Source organism: Vidua chalybeata (genome assembly GCF_026979565.1).
Source record: "Vidua chalybeata isolate OUT-0048 chromosome W unlocalized genomic scaffold, bVidCha1 merged haplotype SUPER_W_unloc_2, whole genome shotgun sequence".
In the NCBI taxonomy this organism is placed as follows: domain Eukaryota; kingdom Metazoa; phylum Chordata; class Aves; order Passeriformes; family Viduidae; genus Vidua; species Vidua chalybeata.
The window spans coordinates 1,804,125-1,829,368 of NW_026530331.1; the positions used below are offsets into that span (position 1 = coordinate 1,804,125).

The following is a 25,244-nucleotide window of genomic DNA, read 5'->3' on the forward strand; positions in this document are numbered from 1 at the left end:
GTAGGCTGGCAGGCAGGCTGGGGTGCTGCAGTTTGCCATTTGGTGTCATCACACGGCCCCGCATCGCGCTCCGCTGCCCGTTTCCCAGACGGTATTGCCGGTGCTGTTGAAAGCCCCTGAATGGAGGCCTCAGAGATTGTAACTGTGGTTGATAAAGAGGTTCAGGTGGCCAGTGGGGGCAGTTAGCTTGTATATGTCCTAGTTGGCCACAACCAAAACACCGAACATTACTTAAATTGAGCATGGCCTCCCCCACCCCTTTGCTCACAACTAAAGCCACGGTATATTCCATGGATGAAGCCTTCGAGCACGCCTCGACCATCTGTGAGATGGTAGGTTCTGGATCTTGAGGCAGTGCTCTCAGGACTTTCTTGGTCTCTGAATTTGCGTTCGTCATGGCCATCTTTCTGAGAAGCTCTTCTCGGGCTTCTACATTGTCTGTCTTTCAATGGCCTCTCGTAAACGATCCACAAATTTAATAAAAGTCTCTTCGGGGCCTTGTAAAATGGAGGAAAAGTTTTGGAGGGGGGTTGTTCCATCTGGAATTTTTAAAAGCGCGGCCTTGCCAGCATCTCTGATTTCATCTAATAGGTTATTTGGCAGTAGAATTTGATCTTCCGGCCGGCTAAATTCCCCCTCTCCAGCGAGAGCCTCAAGGCCTTCGCTGCCCTCTCCCAACACTCCATTGAGGTCATACTTTTTTAAGAGCAGTTTTAACAGTTTTTTCCAATGAATTTCCCATAGCAGTATTTCAGTTTGTGTAAACAATGCTTTGGCTATGTACCTCAAATCGTGTGGGACTAATGTATGCCCAGAGAAAGTCAAGTCCAAGACATTCTTAAAGAATGGTGAATTTCTGCCATAAGCTTTGGCTATTTTCCTTAACTCTTTGACTTCCACATAAGGTAGCTGCTCCCACCTCGGTTCCCTTCCTCTCTTGTGGATGACTGGTGCCACAAAGGATCCCAAGTCCCGTGCAAGGTCAAGGTCCCCGTCCTTGATCGCCTCCTCCCGGATCTGGACTCAGCCTCCCCCCGGCTTGATGGTAAAGTGGGGGCTGTCACTGTCCTCATCCTCATCAGAGGATGAGGCAGGACAGGCTAGGGCACGGAGCCTCTGCCTGACCAGTCGGTCTCGGTGTTGTGAGACCCGGCAGGCCAAGATGGCCTCCTTCCAGCCATGCCTACCTCTGGTTCTGGTGGCGTGGGAACCGAAAGCAGCAGGAGAGGGAGGGGTGTGGCCTGACCCACCCACCGAGGCATGGCCTTCCTGTGGGCCGGTCCCACCCACAGGGGGCGTACCCAGGGGTGTGGTCAGGGGGACGGGCAGGGCGGGTCCCGACAACGTAAAAATTGACGTGGTGGAGTGGGAGGGACCCGACGCGGGGGCGGCACCTGATGAAGGAGGGGGTGGCAAAGGAATGGCGGGAACCCGAGGGGGTGAAGAAGGAGGAGAAGAAGCACCATTTTGGGTTTTTCTAGAATGGTGGTGCTCGGCCATGTGGCCGGCGCCATTTTGTGTAACAGGACTATCATTACAATCAGGAATTAAACTGGGGTCTGGGGACATAGGAACGAGGGAATGGGTGAGGCTCGGGCTGGGGTGGCCAGTCCCAGCACGCGGAAGGGACAGAGTGGGACGGGGAAACAGCAGGGAGTCGGCAGCAGCCCTGTGCCTTTTGGCAGGGTCTGGGTCCCGACCCACCCTTAGGAGAAGTGGGATAAGGATTGGGGAGGGAGGAATGAGGGGTAGGATAACTGGGGACCGAACTCTCCCCCTGTTGTTTAAGTAACTTAAAAATAGAATCAAACACAGGATAAAAGTGCCCCACTTTAAAACTCCATGCAACCTGAATATCATATATACATTTCCCAACTTTCCCCAAAATAAAACAGAAGAGACATCTTCCCTGGTCGCAGTGGGAAAATGCTCAAAAATAAAATTAACAAAAGCTTTCAATTTTCCCTTTTCTTAAATGAAACATCCCCCAAAACAAGGGTTGCCTTAACTTGGATGTAGAACTCCCATCGGGCTGGAGAAAGGCGATTGCCCATTTTGCTCAACAGCCGAAAATTCCCCCCCACAAAGCAAAGGAGAAACAGAAAGAAAAGAGCCTGTGTGAGGCACTGAACAAAGCACCTGGCAGCCAAAGCTGGAGAGACTCACCCAGAAAGGACACAGGCGAAAAAAAAGAGCCTTGGGGGGGTGGTGGGGTCCTGCCGGTCCCGCAAAGTCCGAAAGCTTCCCCTGAAGCTGCAGTGATAGACGTTTGGAGGGTGTCAGCTGCGGCGGCTTCCTGCCATGACCTCAAGCAGTCGAGAAGCACCGGCTAGCACTGCCTGTGTAAGGCCGGGTGGCCGCCACGTGTGTGCGGGCACTCCAGGGTTATGGCGTCTGCCTCCCTGGTAATGCTGAGCGCTGCGGCGTAGGTAACGCAGCTTTGGCAGCTTCACATGCTGTGAGGAGACGAAGGGACGAGAGAAGGACACTTTGCTTGCGAGCCCTAAGAACTTTTATTCCCCCATGCATGGTCGGAACAAATTGCTCTCAGCGCAATGCAAAGCAAATGCTGGAGAACAAAGAACAGCAACAGATTAAGTAGGGGGTGAGTGGACCAGGGTGGAAACCTGGCTCGCCCAATGAGGACAAATGATAGAGGAGTGACATCAACTATAACAACCAATGGTAACATAACAGAGGTGGGTACAGCGTTCTGGGATGAATAGAAGGGCTAAGGTGGGGTGATTGATGCAGAACTTTCATGAAGAAGCAGGGAGTGGTTACAAGATTGACACCCCGACAAGGAGTGGCAACCCCTGACTGACAGAACCAAATAAGGAGAAAACTGGGAGAGGTGAGAAGATTGACAGGTCTGAGTGGCAGGAACTTTTCGGGTAAACAACTTGGAGCAAACCACTGTGAGGGAAAAATAAGAGAGTACAAGGATCAAACCTACCTAACATTAATAAAATCCATGACTAAATCAACCCGACCTACAACAGTCAGCAGATCCAGGAGAAGGGGTCTTCCTAGACGAAAGCGCAGCTCTTCCTGGGGCTGGCTCCGAACGATGCTTGAAATCCTTAGGAGTCTGGGTCACAGATCCAAAATCCTTTGGAGACGTTCTGGGCTGGACAGGCAGGTGTCCAGTCTCTTCGGGTGCCAGTTATGGGCTACCCCGGACCGAGTCCCACAGGGTGACCCTCAGTTGGCTGGTCAACGGGTGCCTGGATAGCATAATTAAAATGCCCACCAGGAAGACGGAAGAACTCTTGAGCTGCTGGAAACCAAGCGGGTTTATTGAGGATTGATCGAAGGAGTAGGGAGGCAGAAATAGGAGCAGGGAGACAACCGCACTCAGGGAAAGCAGACTCCGAGAGCTCCGGGGAAGGAGGGGCCAGAGTATATAACTGGGGAGGGAAGGAGTAACTAGGGTACAAATGACCCAATGGGAAGAGGGTATAAGGGATGGGGTAACATAAACTGGGCCAATGAGGGAAAAGGGAAGGAGTGGTTTACAGAGGGAACCATTAGAAACAACGAGAACGGGGAACTTTCCAGAACTTGGGGAGATGACAACCATAAACTGACAGGTGATGGGCATGTGCTCATTTGCACTGAGGGGCAGAGGACTCTGGGGTAATGCCTTATGCTAAATGAATGTAGTTTCCCATGGCATTCCCACACTGTCCTCCCCATGGGCACATCCCACATCTTATAATTAGGGTCCTGTAGTCTTGCATATTTCTCCGGCCTCTTCCTGGCTGGGATTCCAATTTGGGTCCACTACAGGGAGTTTTTGCTCACCTGGGGGTCCCGTACAATTTTCCTTTTCCCAGATCTTTATCCCTGCTGACCTTATGAGGCGTATCTCCTCTGGGGAGAAGAGGATGTTCATAATAGAATGCAGCTCCCCCCAGGTATATATATTGGGACCCAGGAACTGATCTATTTCCTGTGTGGTGCCAATTGGATCTTCTATTAAACCAACTATCTAACTAGCTCTTGCTTAAATATTCTTACTGAAGCGATACGCAGAATAAATAAATAGACTCCACAACTTGGGGTAGTTATGAAGTGGGTATGTATTGTCGGTGCCTGGCACAAGTGAGATATCTCTCCAAAAGCTTGTGCCCCGAGCCTCAGTCTGACCCACACCTTTATTCACAAAGGTGTTCCATATGCAATACATTACACAACTTTCCCATGCATATTCAACTCTTGGCCCCGCCTGTCCTCGCCTCTCATGCTAAATAGGTCCACGCCTTTCTAGGTATGCGTGGTTTGCCAATGTTAGCCACCACTATCTTTACATCATCTTGTTCTACTGTATTAGCTTGGTATCTCAGAAACCATTGTGGGGAAAGCTAATGCCCGCCTTTCACCTCTTGCACTGCAGACACTATGTGAGACACTAGCACAGTCATTTTCTGGCCCAGGGTAAATTTACGTGCCTTTTGGATGTTCAGTACGACTGCTGCAACAGCTCTGAGGCATCTAGGCCACCCTTTAGCTGCTGCATCTAATTGCTTAGAGAAGTAAGCAACTGCTCTCTGATACAGGCCGAGGTCCTGTGCTAATATTCTCAAGGAGATTCTTTGCTTCTCATGGGAGAACAAAAGGAAAGGCTTACTCACGTCTGGCAATCCTAGAGCTGGAGCTGACATGAGGGCTTTATTTCAGCTGGTTGAAAGCCTGCGTAGCTTCCTTTGTCCATTGGATGTCCCTGCTTTCAGTTGCAATCAGTTCATATAAGGGCTTAACAAACAGTCCTTAGTTATAGATCCATAACCTGCACCACCCTGTCATCCCCAGGAAAGTTTGTAGTTCTTTTACAGTCTGAGGTTTTGGGGTCTGGCATATTGCCTCCTTCTGGCTTTGGCCTAGGGTACGTCGTCCAGCACTGACTTCGTGACCCAGATCAATTCACTTATTACACTTTTAGGTGTTACTGGCCAGTCCCGGTGCTCTTGGATATCCCTCAATCCAGCTGTGTTGTCCAACTCTGGATGCTCTTGGGCGTATCCTCAATCCATCAGAATTTTGCTCAACCCTGGGATGCTCTTGGAATGTGAATACCTCAACCCAACAGGTTTGAATCCTGGATGCTCTCGGGCACTTTTATCCCTCAATCCAGCAGAATTTTTAGGGGCCCCTTCTTTGATACTTGGTACCCTTGGAGCCCCAGAAAGTTCAAGAGGCTTACCATCCAGTCCACGCATGCTTCCCTTGTCCGTGTGGCTATCAGGATGTCATCTACGTACTGTAGCAGCTTCCCTTCCTCTGGAGGGGCTTCCCAGGTCTCTAATTCCTTTGCAAGTTGTTTTCCAAACAAAGTGGGCGAGGTTTTTTTTTAAATCCTTGTCGAAATCTGGTCCATCTATGTTGAGTTCTTCACCCGCTTTTAGGACTTTCCCATTTAAATGCAAAATTTTCTGGCTGGCTTCATGGATAGGAAGGCAAAAGAAGGCGTCTTTTAAATCTAAAATGGTAAACTAGGTTAGTTCAGGTGTTAAGCAAATTAATAACGTGTAGGGATTGGCCACTACAGAATACAGATCCTCAGTTACCTTGTTCACAGCTCGCAGATCCTGTACTGACCAGTATGAGCCATCAGGTTTGTGAACTGGTAGGATAGGGGTATTAAAATCAGATTGACATTGTTTTAATAATCTTAGATGCAGCTAGTGGTTAATAACAAACTCAGTATTTTTACATACTTTTGACCATTTACCTCCAGAGTCATCTCCCTATTTTTAAATGTAATAGTTGCCTGTAATTGTCCCAGCAAATTTCTGCCCAAAAGTGGCTCAGGGGAACTGGGCATATATAGAAATTTGTGGATCCCCCACTGCTTTATTTTGGTGGCCTAAAGAAAAATGCCTTTTCAGTTTGGCTAGTCGCTCTTGTAACTATAGCATAATCATCTCCTATGGGCATCAAGGCTGTATTTAGAACTGAGTACATTGTCCTAGTATCAACTAGGAATTTTACTTCTTTCTTCATTTCTCCCAGCTTCAGAATTACAACTAGAAGGCCTGCTGGGGTAGTCTCTTCTGGTCTCACTTAAATAACATTTGTTGTAACAAGGTATTATATTCCAGTGTACCTGTAGGATGCTATCTTTCCTCCTCCTTTAGACAATATAATGGTCATCAATGGGAGCAATATTTGATTGAACCCTTTTTTTTAAGTTAAAAAAAAAAAAAATTCAAACATTTAAATTAAAATATTAATACAAATTTATAGTTATTCAAATAACCAAATTAAATATTAATAGCCAAATTAATAATCAATAATACTTCAATTAATTACCTTTAATATTAAAATGTTATTGTATTAATTAATTAACCATTAACTTTTATTAATTTGTTGTTTGCCCAGTCCCACACAAATTTACGAACTCTTAAGGGTCCAATCTAAACCACTGGGGAGGAAAGAAAAGAAAACAAATTTCTTTAGTTCTTCTTTTTAATCCTAAGGCTGTGCTACTCCTTTATTTTTTTCCCCAATCCTCTTCAAACACGTCCCAAGCTTCAGGGACGAGGTGGCTTTTCCCACCGATTAAATTCACTATTTCACACCTTGTTTGTTCAACCTTTGGGTTATAGTATCTCAGTAATTCAGGGGTACATGCACAACACATGGATCTCCGTCTATATGAAATACAATACCACCTCCTCTGACACTTCAAGCATCGGAGGAGAACCCAAGCTGTGTGCCAGTCTGGCTTCCAGCAAAAGGTTGTCAATCCGCACACGAAACAGGGAATTACCCCTTCTAGACCCCACCTCAAGGGATTTCTCAGTGCCCATTCAACTGGCGGTTGTTCCCAGTCAAAGGCTAGATAGCAAGTTGTAGAACTTTGGTTTATCCCTCCCAAGAACACTCTGTCCCTCCCTCTGTGCTCCCGTTCTATGACTACGCAGTCCCCTGATGGATGAAAAGACTGACTTGGTTCAAGCTGAAACCACCTGTGGAGAGCCTCTCTTGGAGGCTGGGCTCTCTCAGCCCGGGCTTGGAGTTCTGCAGCCACTGTGGGCAGATCGCCTCTCACTTGTAACAAGAACTAAACAGTAAACCCCGTAATGCAAAGGATCTCCCAGTGACAGCTTTTAACACTAAAGGGCAGTGTTATCGCACAACAAACACTTAACTCTTAGCCCAGCCGGGTTCGCTGGTTACTTTTGCAAGCCCCTTACCAACCAGCGATGCTTGTAAGTGGTGCTTGCAAGTCCCAACTTGTACCACGCTCCCACTAGCTGTGCTATCAGCTAGCGGCATTCAAAGCAACTCCACAAACCACGGCTTGTGCCTGCACGCCCACTGCACTATCAGCTAGGCTGCACCTAGAGCGCTTTTGCAAGCCTCGGCTTAAGCCCCGCGCCATGCTCCCCCCGCTCGCCAAAGACAGCCTGTGCCGCGCATGCGCATAGCCTGCCTCATCAGGCAAATGCGCCTGTCTGCTCTATCAGACAGTGCCGGCTGAGAGCTGCTCTACACCTGCTCTCTGCCCGCTCTATCAGGCAGTGTGGGCTGGTAGCTGCCCCGCGCCTGCGCTTTCCAGCACTGCAGCACCGCGTCTACATATCTTAGTAATGCCGTGCTGCGTTTGCGCTTCCCAGCAACACTGTGCTGTGCCTCACCGTTTCACTCACACATACACACACACGCACACAAGCACGCATGTCCGGACGTAACAGACACGCCACACTGAAATTGGGACACACCACACTGAAATCACGATTTCTCCGTCCCTGAGCTGTGCTATCAGCTGGGGGAGTTCTCCCGCCACTGGTCTCACCCCCAGTGGCGTTCTGCTTGCAAGCCCCTGGGCAAAACTGCACGCAAAAATGTCTTTTTGTGACTTATCAGTGCCAACCTTAAGAAAAGAAATTAATACATACCACTTCCGTCTGCTTGTCGACAGGCCGTGGTCTGCTCCCCGCAGTATACAGCCGAGGCACAGAGTCCCTCTGAGGAAGAGCCCCGCGGCGCCCAAGGGCATCTGCTCTCAACTGGACCCACGAGTGAGCAGAGTCGTCCCTTCATGGTTGCCAGCTGAAGCGATACGCGGAATAAATAAATTGACTCCACAACTTGGGGTAGTTATGAAGTAGGTATGTATTGTCAGCGCCCGGCACAAGTGAGATATCTCTCCAAAAGCTTGTGCCCAGAGCCTCAGTCTGACCCACACCTTTATTCACAAAGGTGTTCCATATGCAATACATTACACAACTTTCCCATGCATATTCAACTCTTGGCCCCGCCTGTCCTCGCCTCTCATGCTAAATAGGTCCATGCCTTTCTAGGCATGCGTGGTTTGCTGTGGTGGTCTTGCGGAGGTCTCTGGTGGTCTCTTGAGGCTGAAGATTGTGGTCTTCCTCATGACTGAACTTTTGAACTTTTCTCCTTTGCGTGTGCGCTTTTGGTCCTTTGGTGCTTATCTGAGTATATCTGTCAGTCTTGGTGGGCTTGGAGACAGAGGAGCCTCTTTATCTGGGTTCTCTGCATCTTTGGTCCTTTCTGGTATTGTTCGTTATGCGAGAAGCTTCAGAAATTTGCATTTTCTTATGCCCTTTGTACCATGGCAGAGGTTTCTTAAGTAAAAGGTTACAATTTAGCACATATCTCTACAAACTTGAATGTGAAAAACGCCAATCACTTGGTTTTTAAAATTTTAAAAGTTTAATAATAATAAAAAAATAGTTATAAAAACAGTAATACAATTAGAGTAATAAAAATTTAGAGTTAGGACAGTTACAAGACAATAAAAAGCAAAGAATTACAGACGTCCGGATGCTCTCGGGAACTTAAGCCCAATAAGCATGCCTTGTGAATAAAGGAATAACCTTAAAAGCAATAGCCTGTTGCATATTCATATATCTCATACATGATGCATAAATTCCTTGCAAAATAAGAGCTTTTCTGTTTTTTTGTCAACTTCTTCTCCTTAATCCTGGTGGTTCCATAAGACAGAGAGAAGGTGGAAGAATGTTTGTCTTTTCTGATAAGGAGGCCATAACTCTTTATGGGCCCTGTCACTGCCATCTCTGTGCAAAGAATTTCTTGATTATCTCATCTCTTTCTTAAGCTAGTTAAAAAGTATCTTACATAGTATAGTTTCTATTTTACCATCGTGTTATAACCTAAAAATACATTTAACACACTACTTAAGAGAATTATTACAGCATAACTTTCTAACGTTACACATATAATATTCATTGGAATACTTGCAAAAAGCCAATCATAAAATATGCATTTTTCACATAGAATATAAATGCTTAATTCATTTTATTAACTTAAGTGAACTCCAAAAATATCTGTTTCATTACTTCAGAAGCTGTTAGGGGTGCATTTACAAAACCTGTTCTTCCTACCCCCCCCTCCTAGTGGAACTCCCCTCAGGGGAAACAGACTGTCAGGATTTACCTCTGGCCTTACACCACTTTTTGATCTGGTATTACAGTAAAGCCCAGCATCTGAAGGGTCATTTGACTGGCTCACTAAATCATTGTTATGGTTTTGGGAGGGTTCAGTTGTTAGGTTGGAGGATATATCCAGAGGTTTTTTTCTCAGGGAAAGGTGTTTTATTCTGACTTACAGGTGGAGCATGCTGCAGGTTAGTGGGTGTAGGAGGTGGCAGGGGGGGAAAAAGCATCAAGGGGTGGATATATATGAGGGAGTGGGGTTGATGGAGGGGGGGAAAATGACATGGAGATTCCCTGAGGAGATAGAGGAGAGGCGGGGATCACTGGAGGAGATAAAGATAGGTTTTGAGAAGCAGGAGGCTGGATGTTAAGTGGAGGGATGGCTTGATAGTTTGGAGGAAGTGTTGGTGGGGTTTCATAGTCTAATGGATCCCACCTTTTTTGAATAACACCTTTGTTTTCTTTATCCTTTTCCTGATTTCTGTCCTTTATCTTTTTTTAGTTTGTATACCTTAGAATCTCCTTCTAAGAATTTGACCCAGCAAGTAACATACTTTACTTCTTCTGAATTAGGGTTCTCTTGGTTACACACTTGCTGATATAATAAATGACATAACCACTTATCTCTACTTCCATACCAGGGCTACTTTAAGGACTTCTGTTGTAATTTCCTCTTTGGCCAATATTCCACACAATAATAAACCATCCTCGCTTGATCTAACTTTTTAGTTGTTTCCCACTTATTCCAGTCATCCAGTATATCACCAAGGGGGCTTCCAGGAGGAATATTCTTATTCTTTTTCCTTGGTTGCCCTCCTCATCTACTGTGGATCTGACCCATAGTGACTTTTAGTTACTATAAGCTTTCGGGCTGGTAAAACCTGCTTACTGTTACCAGCCCCTTTGAAAAGTTCTGTTTCCCTCTTTTTTAACTTAAGAGAGAAAAGATCTCCTCCTAATCTCTTTCTGTTTATGCAGAAAGGTCTCCTTGCAACTTTGATGCCCCTTGTCACTCTTATCTGGTGTTCTTATCTAAGGAGCACTTAGTCTTTGTCATTCACACACACTCTGCAGGAGAGACACTTTTATCTCACATTCATACTCTGCTGAGCCGAGTTGGGTTTTTTGTTTGTTTGTTTTGTTTTTTTTTTTTTTTTTTTTTGTTCTTGTGCCTCGCCCACCCGGACGATGTAAGGATGTAAGGTACCTTGATACCGTTAAGTTTCCCCACTGACTTCGGTTCAGCACCCCGGAATTTCCCTTTTCTTTTATTGAACAGGGGAAGGAAACGTTAGCAAACCTCTTAGAGTTACACAAAGTGGATCTCTGTTGCTAGAAAATCACTGGTCCGTGTAGGCCATAACCCTGACCCCTTCTGCCTCTTTCTCGAGGTTTGGCTATCCCTCTTCCTTAGAGATAGAGTCAGAGGTTCGGACTGAAATGAACAGGGCTAATGCCTTTATTAATGTTCAGCTCTTTATTAAAAAGATCAGCTGGGCAGGGGGCTTGACGCAGAGCTCGCCCCGGTGGTCGCAGCTTTCCCAGGTGGCCGAAAGGAAGGAGGCGTGCAGAGTCTGTCACTGGAGTCCCGAGCAGCAGCTGTCCTTTCTCCTTTCTTTGTGGCACACCGGTGGCCCGAGGATGAGGAGGGGTGGCGTGCAGAGTCTGTTGCTGAAGTCCAGAACAACAGCTGTCCTCGCTCCTTCCGTGGTGGCAGCACCAGGGCTCTCTGTCTCTATCTCCCGGCTTCTCAGAGCCTAATATAGTCTGTTCTTTCTTAGGTGATGGTGACGGTTAAAAGCCAGTCAGGGGATGTGTTTCCCTCTTCCTCAGCTAGGGCATTTGTCTAGACTCCTCTATTGTGTTCAGTTTTTGATTTATATTAATTTTTATCTCCTAAAAATACTCCCATGATCCTAAGGGGTTTTTATTTGCATGTTAGTCCCAGAATGGCAGCGTGGCGGGGTGGGAGGCCAGGTAGTTTAGAGAAAACAAACAGAGCAATTAGCTAATTAGCATTTCAATATCGGTACTTGGCTAGAGTTAGTAGTTTTCTTTTAGTGTTGCCATGGGAACTAGGAAAGCCCTGCCCGCGTCTCTGGGGAACACCTGGAAACTGTTCATAACAAATCCCTCCTCTATTTCTTTGATCGGGCTTAAGCCCGCATCAACTTACAGTCCTTGGCTTTTGAGGGCTACCTTCTTTTTGGCATTTGTATGCTTTTACTCAGGCCTGAGGGTAATTCTAGTGTTCTTTAGAAACCAAGTTTTTTTTTGTTTTGTTTTGTTTTGTTTTTTTTTTTTTTTGTTTTTTTTTTTAGGTAACTCCTTTGGCTAAAGGACACTTAGTCTTATTAAACAATTACCAAGTACTTAAACCTTTTCTATGGTAATAGGAGGCCCTCATCACTTCAGGGCTCTGAGCCACTTGAGCTGCTGGTGCTAGCCCCATCTCACTGGCTCTGCTGTGCCTCACGTGTGCCTCAGGCCTTTTTCCCGGATACCAACACAGGTCCCTCCGTGGAGGACAGGCGGCTGTCCTGTCCTCTGGTCTCAAGTGTGGTAATATCCCGGTGAAGCCCCCAAGCTGTTAAAAACAGCACCACACTCCTGGTACTAAAAGTGATTTCAGCATTTGTTTTAATAAAAAGAAAGGCCTAAAGCAAGGGGGCTTGCAGCCCGAGCAGGAGGGTTCCTGTCGAGGATGCTGCAGTGCCAGTGCTTGGTCTTCCTGAGCAGCGACATCTCCAATGTTCCAGGTGGAGTGGCATTAATTCAGTGGGTCAGAAGCCCCCTTTTTATCCTGTTTTTTGTCCCTTTGGATTGGTTTCTTTTTGGATCCTTCATTTGCATGAAGGTTTAAGGCGCTTGATTGGCCCATTACAGTTCTGTCCAGGCTGGCTCATTTCGCGGGGGGGGGGTAGTGCGCTTTACTTAGGTGTATTATGGTACGTAGAGTACCGTATTTCTTATAACTACCCTTTTAACCCCTTTTACCATAACCAAACTAACAGTACATGCTTAACAATTATCAACTATTTTACAACCATCTCTAACCTATTTTTAACAACGTGATCCAAGTGTTATGATCCAATTATTAAGAATTTTTAGAGGTGTCTCTGCCCAAATTAAGGTGCAAACGAGAGCATAGGCTGAAGTCAATAATATGGATTTTATTTAATAGTAAATGTAAGAGAGAGAGATAGAAAGAAACATAAAAAGGTGAGGGGGGAGAGAGAGTGACAGATTAAGTAGAAAACTTCACTCTGGGTCCCGACAGTGTCCTGTTGATCCTCTTCTTGTCTTCTCAGTGGTGAGGGTCCAGCAAAACACAGAGTTCAATGGATTAATATACGTTTGGGCCAGGTGAGAATGCCTAGGTGCCTCCCCTGGGGAGGGCAAACTTGACACTGACTCTTGCAACAGACTCTGGATCTGTTGCATCACTTTGCATCAGGTGCAGTTGTCTGGTGTAAGGCCTCAGGAACCTGTCTAGGGGCCGCTTCAGGGGTCTTTGATGGTTTATGACACCTTCTCAGCTGCTTCTCACATGAATGTCCCGTGTGTATGTGTGTCGCCGTTGAGCAGGACGGGAACAGAAGAACTCCAAGTTAGAAGGCAAAGAGAATGAACTGATTTATTTCAAATGTACCGCTCTATATATAGAGAATATCGTGCGGACTGATTTCATTGGTCTTAGAGTAAAAACATCTCACACCATTGGTGTGCAGTGAATGATGCACGGTGGCAGAACATATCTATAAACAATGTGAACAACAAGATAGATTAGAGAATTATTTGCATTCTTTCACAACTGCTTCCCAGGCTCTCGCCTGGTTAGAAAAACCTTTCTCTTTCTCTCTGACTGAGCTGAGAATATCCACATATGTGGCCTTCCCAGGGTGGAAGGGGTTTACAACTGAGCCAGTTCATGTAAAAGAGGATGGATGTTCACTCCCTCTGGCCAGAGGTTATGCCACACACCCAAAAACACTCCTCCTTCCCCCTTGGTTGGGGGGATTGTGTGCAAACTTGACCTCAGTAGATGAGCCTGTGGGCTATGGCCTTCCTTCCCCCCAAACCCAGCCAGAGCTGATTTTCAGGACAGCTGTTGGTTTTGGCTTTCTTGTGGATACATTCTTCTCCCTCAGCCTTGTTTACTTCTCCCTAGACCTGAGATAATTGGACAGTATTGTCACCTTTATCTTATCTCAGGTTCCATTAGGCAGCTTAACTCACAGTCCAAGGTTCTAGTCAGGAGGCATATTCTGGGAGGGGTGGGCTTTGGTGGTCACAGCTTCTTTATACAGTTTTGCCATAATGGGCAAAAAGTCTTTCATAACAATGTTTAAGCTATTAACCATAACATTTCAGTCTCTCACACCAAGTTTCTGAGAAAAGTTCAGGAAAGCAGATACATAATGGTATTCGCTTGTTTTTCAGGGTAACAGAACTGCATTTGTAAGGCCTTAGGTACTTACCAATCTTATAAAAATTAGTAAGGAAGAATTGCAGAAGTCTGTAATCTGTCTTTTCAGAAAACTTTACTTTTGCTGTTGGTTCAAAATATTACATGGTATATTTTAGTGTTCTGATTATTAGATTAAACTCTGGAAAGTGTATTATAACCTAGTCAGGTGATATCTGGACCTTAAAGAGCGAAAAAGCAAAATTTCTTAAGCATTAGATAACAATTTGATCTTTTTTTTTTTTTAATGAGCAGCATGTATTTCAGGTAGTGAAGGACTGTGCTGAAAAAGAGCTATAAAGACTCATTTGTGGTATGTTAATATCATCATTAATACCTAAAGCTAAAATTAGTAAGTGCTGAAAGATTCTCATTTGAGAGTGGAGCAAGTCAAATGAGATTGATGATTATAGTGCATGTTAGCACTTTTGATAGTGCTTTGAGTGTACCTGCGTGTAATAAGGCCAGAAGTACAGTCTTTATTTGTGTTATAATAACAGAGCGACAATAAAGATGCAAATATTTTTTAAGGTCTTAGATTTTCTGTTGTGTCCACTGATTTGATGTATGGCTGTAAAACTGCAAATTCTTAAGTGGTATATCAGAATAAGTACAAGTTTGCTTTGTAGTACTGAAACAAAGGTATAAATTGTTGAAATCCTGTGACTACCAGCAGGCAAGCAGATTGATTTTACTCTTTTTTCCTGTTATTGAATTACTTTGATCCCAGAAGTTTAGATTAACTAGACAAATACTGCTGTCAATTGCAGTTGTCATACTGTTGAGATATATGGTTATAGCTTGTAGCATGGCTTTTTTAAGTTATGAAGAGTATTTATTTATACACTAGAGTTAATTAATGTTTGGTATTGTTATAAATGAATTAGTCAATTTAATAATTAAAGGAATTTATTAAATCAAATCAAAGTAAAATTGGAAAAGCCACAAGCAAATCAGCACCGAGCCAGGCGATCGGTGCTAGGTGAACTGGGTCTGGACTAATGCAGCACCGTACCCTGGCAGTTCACAGGGTATTGATTTTGCAGGGTCTTTTTTATACTGTTTCCAGACTTAGTGGGATTCTGGGGGGGTCTTCCTGTTTCCTTTTGTCCTTTTTCACATATTAATGCATGTTCTTTTTTTTGTGGTGCTTCTAAAAAGAGGTTTTCTGATTGCTGAAATGCTGTTAGACAGTAATCCCCTCGAATATCTTGTTCTGGTGACGAATATTTGTTATGTTCAAGGCATATCTTCTAGACAGAACAATCCTTCAGAATAACCATCTTTTAAGACAGGAATTCATCCTGTGTATATTGCTTTTTCCTGTCACTGTGTTCCATTTAAAAGGATACTGTATTTTTTAGTCTTGAGCAGGAATTTATTCTAAATCATATATTACAGTATGTTTGAGTTTTCATGAGCATCAGCAGACAAATATCCTGTTTTGTGGCTGCCCTTAAAGAGGAAGGCTGTAATCTGGAGTTTTCACTAAAATGTCTAAGTGCTATAGGCAGTATTTTCACTAAATCTAAATTTTTGGAGGACAAGTGTGTCCTCAATTTGTAGTAGATTACTTGATTATTATAGTCTTAGTTCCCAGTGGCAATAAAACTAGGATTTGGTTGCTATATCAGTTTTTCTACTAGCCTTGTTTTGCAGAGGTCAACTGCCAGTGAAGGTGAAGTATTTTTATTCCTAACTTTTGCAGTTGATGGCAGAGATGAGGGTTGGAATTATCTACTTTTGAAAGATGCAGAAGTCTGCCTATATTTTAAAGACAAAATATTTAACTGGCTCTTTGGAAATGTATATAGTGTGCAAATGAATGCATTCAACAGTCTAAAATAGTTTTATTTTTCTTGGAAGAGCAAAATTTGGTTTAAGCATATTTCAGTAACGCTTTTGGATCATCTGTTTTGAGGGCCTACTGTATGTATGCTGTTGCCAGTTAATATTCAGTATTGCGCTTTGTATGCAATTTAAGCAAAGGTAAAGGTCTTGTTATAGAAGCGTCTCCTAAAGATATAAAATACAGTTTTTAAATGACTGTTGCCCCTCCTTCAGTGATCTTTGTTCTGTTTAACAAATGTATTGTGAAAGTACAAACTGCTAACAATGTTATTAGCATCAGAATGATACAAGATCATCATTACTGAAAAAGTGGAGCAGTTTTTCTGAAGTCTGTAAAGATAAACTGTGCTAATTACCAAAACTATTTAGTAGACCCAAACTTGGTCTTGCTTGTTTTACTCATCTAGCTGTGGTTTGCTTGGGTTTTTTTCTACCCTGTAAGTGCTCAGAGGTTAATACATTTTTTGTTGGCCAATTAATTAAGTTTGGTTTCTGATAAGTATATTGCTTCTCAGTATTACTGTGTGTATTGGGTTTGTGTGGCAGGGTTTTGGTAGCGGGGGGCCATGGAGTGGCTTCTGTGAGAAGCTGCCAGAAGCTTCTGCTGTCAGATAGAGTCAATGCCAGCTGGCTTTAAGATGGACCTGCTGCTGGCCAATCAGCAATGGTAATAGCACCTCTGTGATAACATATTTAAGAATGGGGGAAAACTGCTGCACAACAGCAGCTGGAAGAGAGGGGTGAGAATGTGTGAGAGAAACAACTCTGCAGGCTCCAAGATCATTGGAGGAGGTGCTCCACATGATGGAGAGGGGGCTGTGACCCTGAGGGAAGCCCATGCTGGAGCAGGTTTGCTGGTAGGACATGTGACCCCATGAAGGACCCATGCTGGAACAGTCTGTTCCTGAAAGAATGCACCTCATGGAAAGAAAAAGTGGAAGGGACCCACACTGAAGCAGTTTGTGAAGAACTGCAGCATGTGGGAAAGACCCACATCAGAGACATTCATGGAAGACTGTTCCCTGTGGGAGGGACCCCACATTAGAGCAGGGGAAGAATGTGAGGAGGAAGGAACAGGAGAGACATGTAATGAACTGACTGCTACCCCCATTCCTTGTGATGCTGGGGAATGGAGGGGTGGGGGAATAGAAAAATTGTGAATAAAGTTTAGCCCAGGAAGAAGGGAGGGGTGGAGAGAAGGTGTTTTAAGATTTGATTTTGTTTTCTCATTATCCCACTCGGATTTAATTGGTAATAAATTAATTTTTCCCAAGTTTAATCTGTTTTGTTTGTGATGGCAATTAGTGAATTATCTCCCCTCTCCTTATATCAACTCATGAGCCTTTCATTGTCTTTTTCTTCACCTGTTCAGTCAAGGAGGGGGAGTGATAGGGCAGCTCTGTGCACACCTGAAATCCAGCCAAGGTCAACCCACTAAACTATGATAATGTTTTTTACCTCTCTTAGATGTTCCTGACAATGTTACTTATCAATACAATTGAAGTATTGAATTATATATTAACATCCATATAGCCATCTTTAAAAATGCTGATATCACTTTTTGTGGGCAAGGTAAGCAGACCTGCTTTAATTCTATAACCCTGTAATCGATTTTGGTGAAATGCCAGTTCTTAATGCAGTTCTTGGTTTTATTTACAGAATTGAAATGGCTCAGGAGACAAACCAGACCCCAGGGCCCATGCTGTGTAGTACAGGATGTGGATTTTATGGAAATCCTAGAACAAATGGCATGTGTTCTGTTTGCTACAAAGAACATCTTCAGCGACAGCAGAATAGTGGTAGAATCAGCCCAATGGGTAAAGGTTTGAGATGTGGTTTTTTTTGTGCATCTTGAAAGCATAATGTATAGGTGATGAGATGTATTCAGGGGATCTTCTGATAGCTGCATATTAAAACTATGAATATCAAAGGGGATAATACTTTAAATCACAATAAAAGTGCTTTTTTATGTAATGTATTCTGGCCCACTTGGTGTTGAACCCTAAGTTGGATTTTACTTACTCTCTGCTACAGTTGTGTTCTTATACAATTCTTGTGTTTTGGTCATTAACAATATAGTCTATATTAAGAAGATGCAGTAGAATAAGGATTTGAAATTGTTCATAACTGTATTAAAATCTGCTTGACTAACTTGTATTCTATGCTTTACTTATAATTAACTTCTCAAATTTCTGTTATATAGGGACAGCTAGTGGTTCAAACAGTCCTACCTCAGACTCTCCATCTGTAGAGAGAGCAGATGCTAGCTTAAGCAACTGTGAAGGTACTGCTAGTAGCACATCTGGAAAATCAAGGTAAGATTATAGAATCATTTAGGTTGGAAAAGACCCTTAAGATCATCAAGTCCAACCATTAACTGTCCACCACTAAACCATGTCCTTAAGTGCCACATCCACATGGCTTTTAAATACCTCCAGGGATGGGGACTCAACCACTTCCCTGGGCAGCCTCTTCCAATGCTCGACTACCCTTTCAGTGAAGAATTTTTTTATAATATCCAATCTAAACCTCCCCTGGCACAACTTGAGGCCATTTCTTCTTGTCCTATCCCTTGTTACTTGAGAGAAGAGATCAACTCCCACCTTGCTACAGCCTCCTTTCAGGTAGTTGTAGAGAGCAATAAGGTCTCCCCTGAGCCTCCTTTTCTCCAGGCCAAACACCCCCAGCCCCCTCAGCTGCTCCTCATAAAAGACTTGCTTTCTAGACCCTTTACCAGATGAAGGTATTATTTTGAGGTTTGAATGAGTATATAGCAAGTTAAAGTAACATTGCCCTATTACAAAGAGTTTCTGCAGAGGAAAAAGTGACAGTGCACTTTACAGTGCTTTATGAATCTTTATAAATTAGGACTAATTAGTGTTTGGTATTGGACTACTACATTTGCAAGGACATTTCTGGTTTATCTGGGGAAATATTTGCTACAGTTTGCCTAGTTTCTTCTAGGGAAAAGAGATAGAAGTACAGGTCAAGAATGTGTATCAATAATAACTGATCGGGTAGTCTGATGGATTTTGACAGTTTAAGCTCTTATGTACTCTAAACTAATGTAATCACCCATTTCACTGTATGTAAACAGAAATGTGTCTGTTGCCGCTTTGCCTGTAATGCAGCAAATGACAGAAATGAGCATTTCAAGAGAGGAGAAATTATCACCAAAAACAGACATCGAGCCAGGTATGTTTGCAGAGTAACACTGGATACAACTGGCTTAACAGAAGCTGACAATTTATTTACTTTCTCTTAAGTAGGAATCTCTGTGGTGATTGTCTTGAGGAACTGTTAATTATGAATGCTTCTTGAGTAGTAATACTCTCAGAATCAAGAAGACTTACTAGTGCCAGAACATAGTTTTCAGACGTGTTCAATTTTAGTACATAACTTTTGACACTTGAGGAGCATTTTGGCTATCAAACCTTCATTTTTAAAAATAAGACATTTAAATTGTATCTGGGTGCAAGATGTTCAATTTTGAAGTCAGTGTTGATTTCTTTATAAAGCCTAGCAGTACAATTTCTGCTGACTTGTGGCAATCAAAATGGTTTGTTGCATTTGAAAAACAGGGTTCTTAATTCTATTCTACAGAAGGATGAGAATGGAGCAGAAGGAAATACTTGATTTAAAATACTAACAAAGACTGCTAAAGGGTCTTGGACTAAGTGAGTAATCAGTAGATATAACTGAAATGCTGTTGTGTGGATATAGAGTACTTACAGCATTAATTGCTTAGTAAGAATGTTCAACTAAAAAAGCAAGCAAATTCATGTCTATTATATGGCAGTTTATTCAAATGGATATCTTAATGTACCTGTTTGATATCTATAGATATTGATACTTGTTAATTTTAATAGTTCTGAAAGTCTTAAAACATTGAAAGTGATTTATTAAAGAAATATGGATATTGATCTAGCACCAATATCCAACTATGATGGACAAAAACTCTCTAACAGTTTAAAGTTAGAAAGTGTATGTTTATTGCGACGCCAGGCAGCGTACGGGATAGCTCCCAAATACACACCGCACCTTTCAAATTATTACAGAGTCCTTTTATCCACACAAGTATTGAATACCCGAAAATACAAATACATATTCATAATTTTGGTACATCCCATTCCTCTCTTTGTATGCTAATAATTTCAAAAGCTATTAAGCATGCGTAGTTTGTTCCTTGAAATGGGTTGGTGGTCCCTTTCATGGGGAGGGGTCCCAAAATGAGGAAGTAAATGAAGTCTTCCTCATTCTGACCTTTCTACCTTTTCAATGCAAATATGACAAATGAACCTTGGTAGAACTCCCATTCCCTGTCTTCAATTGGTTTCAGAACAGAGGAGGCCCACAATTGTCTTATGTTCCTAAAAGCTATTTGTCAGTTTCTATATTCTTCATTATAAACCCAGCTAACTAAACATTGTGTTGACAAGCAATCAATTATTAGTTAACTACTAACTCTTAACTTCATCAAGGCCTACTCATTTATTTTAATTAACTCTAGTAAGGCTTATCTCTAACTAAAATCTTAGCTCCTATAAAATCTCTAAATCCCTTAAAGTTTATATTTCAAAAGCTGATTTTTAATAGGAAAATGTGTTTGCTACAATTGAAGATAAAATTACTCCTTTTGTGTTGAAAATTCCAGAATGTACCACTCAGCACTGTATACATGCATCTTTGTCTTTGTTTAGGACTGCTGTTACAGCTGCTAGTTAATTGCTCAGGTTTTGTACACATGTTTTTACTATTTTATTTGCCATGTTGAACTGCAGTGAAAAATCAAGACCCCACAATTCCAATAGAGATTTGTAGGGAACGGTATGTTTTTATTTACAGCGCTGGGCGCACGCAGGGATTTCCCTTCAAAGGGCATGCGCGCCCCTGAGAACTCCCGATCCTTTTTTATTACTCTTACGAATTTACATATTCATAGAATTTCGCAATAGGTTTATGTATATTCATTCTGCTGATTTCACGTTACACTTACAGCTAGTTAGACTTGTACTCAGTTTTTGTCAGAAAGTACAGAAAGAACTTCTGGGTCACTCTGCACTGTCGGTTTCAAGGTCTGAGGAGTCTTTCTTATCTCTTTAGCTTAGAAATTTGCATTCTTTCTCCTTAGTTGGGGCAGTTTTGCTAGTGCTGCAGTTACTAGACTAAACAGCATATTTTACTTATGTTAGCAAGCTCAAAGCGGCACATTTCACCTAAATCCAAGTGGATTTTCTACCCCGTTACATTTTTACTTTGTTTCATCCCCCCCTTTCCTACATATAAGTAAATTCTTCTAATTTATGCAAATCACTACAATAATAAGTGTCCCTTAATGCTTTACCATGTACATTTGATAAGGAGGTTAACACAGCTACTTGCTGTAGTATTCTCCAATTCCAAATTAACAATATGAAGGATAATCCTAAACTTCAATAACAAAATTGCAAATACAAAAATTAGAATGATTTCGAGTAGACAAAATAAAATCACTGTTATTGATTTTTTACAACATTACAAGCAGTTCTCAAGCATACACAACCTTTACTAGTATATACAAGCACAGTTTTCTGATCAGTGACTGGATGAATCTCAAAGTGGCAAATACTTTGTTCAGTGTCAAGACACACATCTTGAGTATTAATGCTATTGCCTTCACAAATGAATCCTAGTTGTTCTCCAGTAACACAAGATTCTAAGTTTACTGTTTGCCACTTTTCATTCACCTTTTGTGCCCACACCCTATGTTCTGAAGGGTAGAGCACTGTTTTTTATGATTTAATCCTAGTGCAATGATGGGGTGGATCACATGAACAGTGGCATTGCATATAGTAAGCACAAAGGCAGTGGCCACATTAGAAGCAGGATCATAGGTAAAATTTACCATAGTCCACCAGGATTGAAATTTCCTTTCAAAATCAATTGCATTATCCTAGACAGTCTTTTGAATTTCAGCTGGAAAATCACTTTCACTTCCTTCCCGTATGATCAGGGCTGCTGTTGCCTGCATCCATAACTGTGCTTGTATACAGCTGAAAGCTAAAGACACATTATCTTTAACTGTACAAAGCTCTTCTGCTGTTAACTCGTGGTCTTGGTCCCTGGCCTTTTCCCGCTTTGGCAGCACCTTTGAAATCTGCCACTGGCTGGTTCCTAATGCCAATAGAGATGACTGTCTCAATTTTGTTAAACTACTTCTTGCAGTGGCTAGCTTGTTCATCAGTATTTCTGAATCAATTCCATTTAAAACTCCTAATCCTGTCCCTAATATCCCAGTTAGATCCCTTTTTATTTTGCTCCTGAGGTGTATTTGTCTTTGTAACCACATTGTCCAGCCCTCAAAGGATGTTCTTAGGAAAGAGGAGCAGGCTGGCTGGATTTCTGAGATGTTAATTTGCATTAGCAATTCAACATGTTTGAGAGACCACTCTGGATTGAACAACAGTTGTTGTTGACCCATATTTTTCACTACGTATGGGCCTATTTCATATACCTTAGGTCCAAGTGTGGTTTGGATCTGAGCTGCTTGAGTAGTAGTGTGAGTTGTATGTGGTTTTGCCATTGTAACAGGTATAACATCTATTTTAAATTTAAATGAGAGTCCGACTTCATCACGAGCCCACAGACAAATCACTTCTACAGGCTGAATTAATGTGAAATTACACCAACAATCTAATTTACTTGGGCTATCACAAACCTCCCGGTGCCTGTATACAGGAGAGGCGGAGACACTAACTTCCACAATTCTTGTTACTCCTGCTTTTCATGTACCCAATTCCCATGGATTACTGCAGTAGATAGGTTTAAATCTTTTCTCTCAAAAGGTTCCCCCATGGATCCAGTATACTGCTTAAAAGCCTGGGACCAAGACCATTCAGCATCAGTTTGGATAGAGGTACTTTCTAATTCCGAGACTCCAATTATGATTATATACAAAACAATTCTGTAAATGAAATTACAAGCTACCCCTGGCCGCAATATACTCATTTTGCCCGAGTAAGTTTTAGTCTTAGTTCACTGTCTCTTGGTGTCAGTTTTCAAGGGGCTTCTGGGGCCTGTTTCATTGGAGCGTGGTGGATCCGGGTATTCTGCTTCTTAATCTTGATTGCGGTGAAGGTGGTGAGAAGCATCTGGAATGGTCCTTCCCACTGTGGTTCCAAAGTCTTTTCTGTAAGAGACTTAACATATACTTAATTCCCAGGCTGTATGTTATGTACTGGTTCACTTAGCTCCCTGCTCTGAGTTCCAGCCACGTCTTTTCATTTTCTTTGACCTGTCTACTTAAAGCCACCATATAGATCTCTTGCATTATTCTGGAAATAAAATGTGATCCTTTGTCTGGGAATATTGTGACTGGAACTCTGAAAGCAATATTATTTACTCTGGTCACCTTGACAGTTCTGGTGGGGAATGCTTCTGGTCACCCTGAAAATGTATTTGTAAATACTGATACCCCCCTTTCCATGGGGGTTTTGAAAAGCCAATTTACCACTGCTGTCCAGATCTATGGCCCCTCCCAATCTGACCCAGTTTTGTCTGGGAGTATTCTTGGGGTTAGTTTGGAGGCAAGGATCACACTGTCAGTTCACGTGAGTGATAGTGGCATATAAATTCCTGGCAATGATCCTTTCAATCAGATATGTGTTCTAAAAAGCCTGTGGAAGTTGCCACTTAAAAGTCAACACTTCATTTCGATGCACTCTGTAACACTGGCAGTCTTGGTCATTCTGGGAAAGGAGCCGCACTTTGTAAAAGCTTTTAAGTAGTTAGGCCCCAGTGTGTTTTCTGGTGCTCCTCCCTTACTAGTGACCACACGTATGGGAAGGGATTACCAGCTCCCTTTCAATGGGTGCCCATCCCTCTTGGTTATATGTCCCTTTTGATTAGTATTATTATATTTTGGCTTACCTTTAAGCAAAATCTGTCCATAATTACCTCACCTTTTTCTGCTTTCTTTGCCTTTCCATCCACCAGCTCATTTCTTTTCCCAATTTTGAGCTCACTCTCTGGTGTGCTTTAATATGCATACTTCCAGCATCTGGATTATCTCTTCAGCAATCCCCTCTCTCTGCAGATAGCTCCATGTGTGTGCACAGCTCCGAATGCATTTCCAAGGCACGGGTCAGTGTGATAATCTCGGCCTTCTGCACAGAGGTGCCTGTTGGTAAGGGTCCAGATTCTATTACTTCTCTGCAGGTAGTGACTGCATATCCAGCATGTCGCTTTCCACTGGCAACGTAGCTATTCCTGTCAGTGAACCAGATCTCTGCATCGTCCAAAGGAGTGTCCTTTAAGTCTGGGTGGCTGGAGTAAGTAGCTTCAGTAGTCTCTGGGCAATCGTAGCGTACTGCTTCTCCCTGATTTCCACTGAGAAAAGAAGCTGGGTTGACAATGTTAGTTACCACTCTCTCTATATCATCTTGTTTTACCATGATGGCCTGGTACTTCAGGAACCTCTGTGGTGAGAGCCAGTGGCTGCCCTTTACTTCCAGTACTGCAGACACTGTGTGGGACACTAGCACAGTCAATTTCTGTCCCAGGGTAAACTTGTGTGCTTATTGACTATTCAGCACGACTGCTGCTACAGCTCTGAGGCAACCTGGCCATCCTTTGGCATTGCATCTAGTTGCTTGGAAAAGTAAGCAACTGCCCTCTGGTATGAATTCAAGTCCTGAGCCACATGGGAGAATAGAAAGAATAGTTTACTTACATCTGGAAGTACTAAAGATGGAGCTGACTTGAGGGCACTCTTTAGCTGGTGAAAGGCCCATGTGACTTCTTTTGTCCACTGGAGATCTCTATCTGACAAACAGTCTGTAATTATAAACCCACAGCTGACACCACCCTGTCATGCCTGTGCCTTTTCTTTAATACTCTGTATCCTTGGAGTTCTAGGAAATTTGAAAGGCTTCTTCTTTCTTCCTGTGGAGTTTCCCAGGATTCTGGATCTTTGCAAGTTGTTCTCCAAACAGAGTGGGGAATTTTGAAGCCTTGAGGCACATGGACCTTGTGAGCTGGGTTTTGCACCCGCTTTTAGGGCTTTTCCATTCAAATGTAAAAATTTTCTGGCTGGCTTCGTGGATAGGGAGGCAAAAGAAAGCATCTTTCAGATCTAAAACAGTAAACCAGGTTAGTTCAGGTGTTAAACAAGTTAGTAAAGTATATGGATTTGCTACCACAGGATATAAATCCTTTGTTATCTTATTGACAGCCCGCAATCCTGTATTATCAATTATTGGGCTGATTTCTCCCCTGTCTTCTTTTTCAGGGGGCACTGCTTAATTCTCACTGGTTGTGTCCCTTCCTTAAGATTGATTAGTATGGGGGGCATTCTTCACCCTCCCTGGTACATCAGAGGCCCATACCCCTGAAAAATACTTGTCCTAATATCTCTTCACTAATTTTCTCCTTATTTTCAAAGGCTGTTAATGTTAAACTTAACACCTCTATGTACCTTTGATCATTTACCTCCAAAGTAACCTCCCCATTTTTGA

General features: G+C 42.8%; 1 protein-coding gene across 4 annotated transcripts in view; it reads left to right on the forward strand.

Moving 5' to 3' along the window:
- The window catches only part of LOC128782883 (AN1-type zinc finger protein 5-like), a 59,935-nt gene that overhangs the window by 14,286 nt on the left and 20,405 nt on the right, over positions 1-25,244 (forward strand). The window contains exons 2-6 of one of the 4 annotated variants that reach the window (XM_053933387.1): positions 7,931-8,120; positions 17,218-17,322; positions 17,410-17,573; positions 17,954-18,065; positions 18,848-18,945. In XM_053933387.1, the coding sequence (XP_053789362.1) occupies positions 17,417-17,573; positions 17,954-18,065; positions 18,848-18,945 (367 nt within the window). In that variant the 5' untranslated portion in view covers positions 7,931-8,120; positions 17,218-17,322; positions 17,410-17,416. The remainder of the gene's footprint in view (positions 1-7,930; positions 8,121-17,217; positions 17,323-17,409; positions 17,574-17,953; positions 18,066-18,847; positions 18,946-25,244) is intronic. The other 3 variants (XM_053933390.1, XM_053933388.1, XM_053933389.1) reach the window with 3 other exon arrangements.